Genomic DNA, 8,630 nt, shown 5'->3' with positions numbered 1-8,630 from the left:
GAACGATACAGAGACTTGATTTAATAGATGTTTAGAGAACAGGTTTAGAATGGGCTTTGCATTCAAACCGGGAATGGCGTCACACATTCTGCGCGGGTCGTTGGAGACCAGCGGTTAGTTGAGAAAAAGGTGTCTGCTATACAGCCTGTGCGTGAAGCAGTATCTGAAGCCTGAGCTAAGCGCTTGGCTACATCTATTTTTCATCACTGTTATTTATATTTTCCTACATCTTATTCTATCTATTTATCTATTTTCTTACTTATTCTTTGTTTAATTCATTAATTTGTTATCTTTTTTCCTCTCAAGGCCTAAATGCGCTGGGTCACGCTGCTGGTCAGGCATCTGCTAGGCAGATATAGTGTAGCATTTATGGGTTTGTCCGAATGCAGTGATGCCTCCTTAACTGAACTGAACTTTATGAACCAGCCATACAAACTTGTATCACCCACAATGTTCAAGTTACCCACGTTTTATGACCCAGCCACCATGCTGAAAAGGCTGTCATCCCTTTTATCATTCCATCACTGACAATCGTGATTTTCTATGGTGTAGAGGTTCAAGACCATTGGCCCCACATCACCCAAGGCAGACTCGAAAAGTGGATTGCCTTTCATCAATAAAAGCTGAAAAATGGTATGTCGATCTGGGGCCCTTGGACTCAAAACAAGGCAACAAATCTGTAGCAGGTCCCCCAAGTGTTACGTATCTAGTACAAACAGGTGCATGGCAATCAAATGAGTCATGTAAAGCCTGGCTAAAATCATCCTGGAGTCTGGATTCAGGACAGTCATTTTTAAATAAAGTGGCTGCTTTATTAACATTTTCTCAGAAAGAGCTAGTGTCATTCGTCTTCAAGTTTCTAGACTTGGTGTTATGTTTCTGACATGAAGTCTGTATTGAAAGACTGAAGAAAATGGCTTTGTGATCAGGAGGGCCAAGTCTGGGGGATATCATTTTCTCTTGCAACAAGTAAATAAATATTCTTATTACATCAAAACAATTTTTGCTTGTAACTGTCACATAAATATATTCATATTACTTCATTATAATATTCGTTTGCAGCTGCTGCCTGTAGTTATTCATATTGCTTGATTATTCTAATCTGTTTGTTTTAAACAGACTAGTACAAAGTCTTTTTAAACATTACATTCTGCTTCATATAAAGGGTTCGAATTTAACTCTCTTTTTTTTTTGAGTGCCAGTTGGGCACTCTGGACAAAACATTTGAGTGCCCAATTGTGGTTTTGGGTGCCAGCATAATAAAATGAAATAGAATGTGCCAAGGAAAGTCTTTCTGTCAGGCTTCATTGTACACTCCTGCTGTTTATTCATTTTGTCATCCTGAGCTTTTGTCATCGGGAGCCTTTCCTTTTATTTTGAAGATGGGAAACACTGTTCGCTGCTAATGCGCAATAAACGTCAACATCCGCATTTGCGCCCGGGCACCCACTAAATTTGAACCCTGGTATATGATTATGAGTGAAGAAAAAAAATTAAGATAAGATGACGACGACAATATTCATTGCTATGATGATCATGGTGATGACTATGAGAATAACATTAACGGACGATGACAATGACAACAGCTCTTTTATGGCATGATGTTGAAGATACATTCGAGTTTTTGCTGTGTGTCTGTTAGAGTGTTTCACTCTGCCAGAGATCGTAGTGTGATGCTGATTGTCGGCTGGTTCAAATCCAAGGTAGCTGATTGTGCACTCACCCTGAGGCAATAACAATCATATCCAGCCAGTTCCATGGATCACGTAGGTAGGTATAGCTGGTGAACAACACACCTCTGGCCACCAACTTGACGACCATTTCAGCTGTGTAGATTCCAAAAAATACGTATCTGAAACAACACAGCTCACTTTATTTTTCTCTTCTTCTTCTGTCCAACCACACTTGAATGCACGTGCATGGGCATGTGTGTGCATGCTTTCCCCCTCCCCCCCAGGCAGCAGATATATATTTGTATCTATGTTTCTTCATGCTTTTTTTTTTCGTCCTTTATTCCTGCTTCTGTTTTGTTTCTTTGCTTCCCTTTTTCTGTATATTTCTTTCATTTATTCATGTACCTCAAACCTGGAGTTAGATTTTTAACCTTTCAGAGAGGGGGTGGAGAGAGAGAGGGGGAGAGACAGACGCAGGAAGTTTAAAGCAAAGGCCACTGGCCTGTCCACATGAGAACAACTATACATAAAGATAATGATTTGAAAAACTAAGAGAAAGACAGAGACAGAGACAGAAGGGGGGTGGGAGAGAGAGAGGGAGACAGATAGAGACTGTGAAACAAAAAGATCTACAAAACAACAGAGACATTGAAAGACAGATGCTGAGACAGACAGACAGTTGGCTCACTCCAGCCAGGCCACGTTGTTAGTTGCAGGGATGGCCGAACAAATGCAGTTCGTGATGATGACAAAGAGGATGAAGAAGTCGAAAACCTGATTGGTGCACACATAGATGGCCATCCTCCGCAAGGGAAAGGTGACAGGCAGTATGAAGAATGATTTGGCAGTGGAGAAACGGCTAATGTTGATGTGGTTCAGCCAGCGGGAAAATACAACAAATGTCTGGACGTCCACAAGAAATCCCAGTGTCAATGATAACGTGTTTCAGATGGCACATATTACAATCTTCACATTGAACACACATTTTCTTTCTTTCAAAACATTATGTTGTATTGCATTGTATTGTTAACTACTGTATTGTATTGACTGTATTGGACTGTATTGTAACATACAGTTCTGTATTGTACGACTTAACAAAATCGTTTTATTCAAATTTTACATTACCGCAAACCTACCGGTACATACACATGTGCACACATTAACAGTAATAGAAAATACAAAACAAAAAACTGAAGACAAGACAAAAAGGAATAACAATACTGTCTTAATTTACAGAAGAAGAAGAAAACAAAAACAAGACAAAAAAGGTAACAACAAACATACAATGAACAAAAAAAGATGGAATCTGGTAAAAGTATACATAACATCAACTGAAAATATTTGAGTTGTACGTAACTCAACACAATTTTTAAAACAATGTGTATTTATGGAGTTGCCATTCATACACGAGACCACACTGGTGTGAGTAGGGTAACAAGACAATTAATAATGGACTTCTAATGGGAGGCAGCCGACTGCCAATCCTCCCACTCTTCGCCGTAACGTACTTCAGCATCTACATGATGGTAAGTAAGTAATCAAAATGACAGAGATTAACGATGTGAACTCCGCATGGTGACCAGGTTTATCATCTAACATACAGAAGATGATGAAGACATGTCCAGAGTGTTCAAAAACTGAAAATGATCAAAGCAAACCCATGAATGAAACAACATCTCCTGAGCAACCCTGGTCAAAATTTGCACTGGATTTCTTCCGAATTATGAAATGACCTGTTTTCTCACTGCTGTTGACTACTACTTGAGAGATATTGAGGCTGTTAAGATGTCAATATCTTTAACTGCAGCAGAAACAGTGACCAAAACAAAGCAAGTTTTCAGCGGATGTGGAATTATGACAACATCGTCACAGAAAATGGGTCACAGTTTGCTTCTGCAGATTTGCCTTGTCTGCAGAGTCCTGGGGATTAGAACATGTAACACTGTCACCTCGATACCTTCAGTCAAACAGTAAAATTTAATGTTCTGTGCAGTCAATGAAAAATCTCCCAAAGACAATTATCATGCATTGTTGGTGTACCGCAACACACATTACATAATGGTTACACCCCTCCTAAATCAGCATGAGAAGAATACTCAAGACAAGAGTGCTACGTAATCCGTGGAAGTTTCCTCAAAAAAGGCTGGCAATATGATTCCGGGTTTGAGTACAAGTTTCCAAACATGTTGTGTTTGAATCATTCACTCAATGTTAAAAAAGTGGGAATGTAGTATATCCAATATTTTTTTTTCATAATAGCAAGTCTTACTGAATAAAATAAAATATATCATCCTTAGCTTGCAATCTGGAGACCATGACAACTGGCAGCAATGAAGACAGAAGAATCCATAAAGAAGAAAGAGCTCGAAGACCTCTTGACACATTCAAGCGCAGATCCACCACTACAGGGAGCACGACATGACACTGATCCATAGGCTATTTCATTTTACACATACATTAGGTAGGGCCACTAATTTTTAAAAAGTTATCTGACAGGAACAAAACTTTACAGGCACAAAGATACCTATGACATATAAAACCATGCAAAATTTCAAGGCTGTATCTTCGATAGTTTTTGAGATATAGTTTCTTTAATTTTTCTGAAAGTGGCATATTCTACCAAAGTGCTATGTTTCAAAGAGCATACAACTGAAACTACTTTTACTACAGAGATAAAATTTGATAACTACTTTATCTATAATACTTGCTTTTAGCTTTATTATTTTTTTAATTACTTTTTTTTTAAGCTCCATCAGTATTCATAATCTTTCAATTTTCTGCATTAAAAAATGACCCATTTTGCAATTTTCACAATGGAAAAATGGGTAAATAATGAAAATTGTTAATATGATGATATTTCGTTTGTAAAGGGTTCAAGAGGCATTTTCCTGTTGGAATTTCTTTTCTTTTTTTTTCTTTTTTTTTTTTTTAATTAGGTATCAAATGATTATAAATGTGTTATCTAGCTGTTTGTGGTGTTTTTTTTTATGTTGTTTTGGGGGGCGGGTGGATGGGGGGGAAGTCCGGTCTAGAAGTGGGGTAAAGGGTTAAACAAAACAAACATACACAAACTGACAAAACTATTCAGGCATGATTCTGTTTTCAAATAATGGACAAATCCTATGCAACCATTTATTTCGCATGATTGGTTGCATTTGTCTGATTAAAAATAAAATACTGCAGTGTGGTGCGTCCTGTTGCATGTATGTTATACATCTTTAGTACACGATACACTATATTCCTGGACACAAAATATTGTATGACTGAAGCTGAAATGAACCATGTCTATTGTTCAAGCCAGGAATCTTGTTAAGTCCATCGATGGCTGAGTTCACAACTTAAAAAAATAATAATATAAAAAAAAAGGCAGCAGGACTAGCCCATTCTGGTCGTACGTCAAATCCAAAACCAAGGCCAGAACAGGCATTGCAGATCTGAAAAGAGAGGATGGAACAAAGACGACAACAGACAAGGAGATGGCAGACCTCCTACATAGTTTCTTCCAGAGTGTCTTCACCATAGAGAGAGACGGCGATCTACCAGAGATGCCAGACTATGCGTATGGTTCTGAGCTGCTTGACTTTGTCATCTCAGATGAAGCTGTCAGGAAGCACCTCACCAGCCTGAAGACTGGGAAAGCACCTGGACCTGACGGGATCAGCCCACGTATGCTGGTAGAGTTATCTGATGATCTTGGTACTCCTGTTAGCATCATCTTTAGGAAGCCTTTGAACGCTGGAAAGATCCCTGATAACTGGAGAACAGGCCAGTAAGCCTAACTTGCATCTCTGCAAGACTTTGGAGGCACTTGTTCGAGAGCAGCTCATAGCACATCTTCAGGATAACAGACTGATCAGCAGGCGACAGCATGGCTTTACACAGGGACGATCATGCACAACTCAGATATTGGAGACTTTGGACATTTGGACCGAGATGATTGATGCAGGAGGAGGGGTGGATGCAGTGTACATGGACTTCATGAAAGCCTTTGATAGCGTGCCCCATCGCAGACTGGCAACTATGCTTTCATCCAGAAAAGTGCAGAGTCTTGAAAATGGGCAGTCCAAAGGAAGCAGCCCCCTACTGCATGAAGGGACGGGACCCCCAGGGAGTGGAGTGCACTCCTTGGCTGAAGGAGAGTGACGTCGAGAGAGACCTGGGTGTGTTGGTGGACAAAGACCTGAGCTTCAAGAACCACGTGGGACACACAACAGCAAAAGCCAACAGAACCCTAGGCATATTCAGAGGAACCTTCGACCATCTTACGCCAAAAACCTTTGTTTCACTCTACAAGTCCCTGGTGAGACCAGCCCTGGAGTATAGCCACTCAGTTTGGCAGCCAAGACACAGGACACTCTGCACTGACCTAGAAGATGTTCAAAGACAAGCAACCCGCCTGATAGGTTCCCTGAAGGAGCTCCCCTACCCAGAACATCTTGCTAGCCTGAAACTACCTAGCTTGAAGCATCGTCGTAAAAGAGGTGACATGATTGATGTATACAAATACGTCCACAGAATTTATGACACAGATCGACCAGTGCTCCACCTCTTCCAAGGCAGGGATACCCGGTGGAATAGCCTTAAGCTGGCCAAGGGACACTGAAGGCTGAACCTACATGCTGGCTACTTCTCCCAACGTGTCGTCACAGTATGGAATAGCCTTCCTGACAGTGTTGTAACTGACCCATCTGTCAATACATTCAAAAACCGGCTGGATGCACACTGGAGGAGTATACCCACTCTCTACGACCCAGAATGCTACTACTAGTCTGTGCCACGCATGCTACACACAGTCTAATGTGTAGTATTTTCTTTTTTCTGGAATGATGAACAGGCGTGTTAGGCCTTCTACACCGCAAGAATCAAGAATATTTGCAGATGAAGCCAACAGCTGGTGTGACCTAATCCTAATTTGAATCAAAGATGTTTGTGATCATGTTGTACAGCGTCATGCATTATTTCTCAACAAAATCACATTCTGTGGATAAACAAAAATTTAATCTGCACTTGTTTTTATTTTTTGTGTGAACGTTGCTTGTGATACACGACAAACAAAAAAAGAGCAAAGGAAATACGGTGGAGAAAAACCTTTGGCATCATTTTTCCAGAGCTGCTGACAACACCTACTGTCAGAAAACCCCCATGGCATATGACAGTCACAAATATAAAGAAAATAGCTGAATGACCACTTAATACAAAACTAAGACTGAACAATGATGTTAAAGTGGTCTCAAATCAGATTTTTAATATTTTGAAAATGAAATATTCAGTTGAAAATTCACTTCACCTGTATACCATTAAGTCTCCCCTGCATCTCTTTTAAGAAGACTCAACTATACCTCAATAAACAACTTTATAAAACTGGGTATCAGCCTTTAACTCTCACTGTCTCAGCATCAGTTCTAAGAACTCATGGTCAGTCACCTGATAAATTTTATTATCTTTTCTTTTCTTTTCTTTTTTTTAATCAGTTACACTATCAGAGTACTTAGTTTAAATTTACCTCCGAAAGTCATAGTTAATATACCGCCAACAGAGTTATAGTTTTTATGTTGCAGAGATAATGTTTTAATTTCTTTTATCACCAGATACAAGTATTATCAACTGCTAAATTTAATAGATTAATACTATCAATCATCATTCAGTAATTTGAGAAAGTTTTTTTTATTCTGATATCACATTTCTGACAGTTTCACCTTTTAAAAATGTGTAATCACACACGCACACACACACAAACATTATAACCAATTCAGTAATCACAAAGAAAATGAAACTAGAAACAAATCAGTTAAATTTCCTTAAAGAATTATTCACAAGAAATTGGCTGTAAAAATGAAAAACATGCAAATAACAATTATAACAATAACTGATACTAATAATGAGTGTGCTAATATAATCGTAAGTATTTAAAAACAATAACATTTCAATTTCAAATGAGAAATATGAACAATACAGTTTACAGAGTTATCGTTCGTTACTCTGGCACATGGTATGAAACGTAGACATTTTATGGTCATTAGCTTTATGAAACGCAAAGAGATAAATACTGATTTCAAGAAACATTTTTTTCTAAGTGTAGATCGTGTTTCTTTTCAGTGATTACCTATGAAATTGAAGTGAGAACTGAAAATGTGACAGCAATCATCGGCTTTTGGATTCAGGTCTGCGTGTCATACATACAGCGGTGATTTTGAATCATTTATAGCCTGAAATTGAATATCAACACGAAATTGATATTATAGACCGATTATATATAAACTATTTAATTGATTTCTGTGGTTTAATTGTAAAACAGACATAGTGATTCTGTAAATGAATGCACAACATTGACGGCAGTGCTCAGCAGAGATACAGTCCTGGTGGTCGTCATTTTGAATTGACTCGAAGCAAGCAGTTTGTTCTTCCCGCGTGTTACGGACTATGACAAGCTACACCTTCTTGTTCAAAACTTGTATCATTTCAAAGAGCAAAAATTAACCTTTCTTGTCATCCATGTCACGATGCAGATTTTTTCAAATTCATGAAATCTGTATTCGTTCAAAAATTAAGCGAACTTTCAGTTAAGGTTTTTTTGTTTTTTAAAAAAAACAGTCATAACCAGATTCATGACTACTCTGATGTCAAAGTTCAGAGTCTCAGCTTTACACAGAGTGGTCATTCAGCCATGTACATTGTACTTGTCACAGTCTGTAAGAGTTTTCTAACGGTTGGTGATCGAGGTTGCTGTCAATTGCTCTGCAGAAATGGCACCACGGGTTGTTCTCTGCTGTATACCTTTTGCTCTTTAAGTCTTTTCATGTTTGAGGTGCACTGCAGTCAACATTCACGCACAAAAAAATACAACACAAGTGCAGATCAAAGGTTTGTTTATTCATTGAAATAGGTTTTACTGAGAAATATGTATCACAGGCCGTGTAACATGATCACAAATACTGATGAAATTCGGTAATGTCAGCT

General features: G+C 38.6%; 1 protein-coding gene across 1 annotated transcript; it reads left to right on the top strand.

The window, feature by feature from the left end:
- Window positions 1–5,727: 5,727 nt before the first annotated feature.
- Window positions 5,728–6,276, top strand: LOC143280368 (uncharacterized). The gene has a single exon (XM_076585004.1). It carries the CDS (start codon window positions 5,728–5,730, stop codon window positions 6,274–6,276), a length of 549 nt encoding a protein of 182 aa, XP_076441119.1.
- Window positions 6,277–8,630: the final 2,354 nt, after the last annotated feature.

This window comes from Babylonia areolata, chromosome 3 (genome assembly GCF_041734735.1).
Source record: "Babylonia areolata isolate BAREFJ2019XMU chromosome 3, ASM4173473v1, whole genome shotgun sequence".
NCBI classification, from domain to species: Eukaryota; Metazoa; Mollusca; class Gastropoda; order Neogastropoda; family Buccinidae; genus Babylonia; species Babylonia areolata.
Note: the sequence above shows the minus strand (reverse complement) of the source record. Positions and strands in the feature narration are given on the sequence as shown.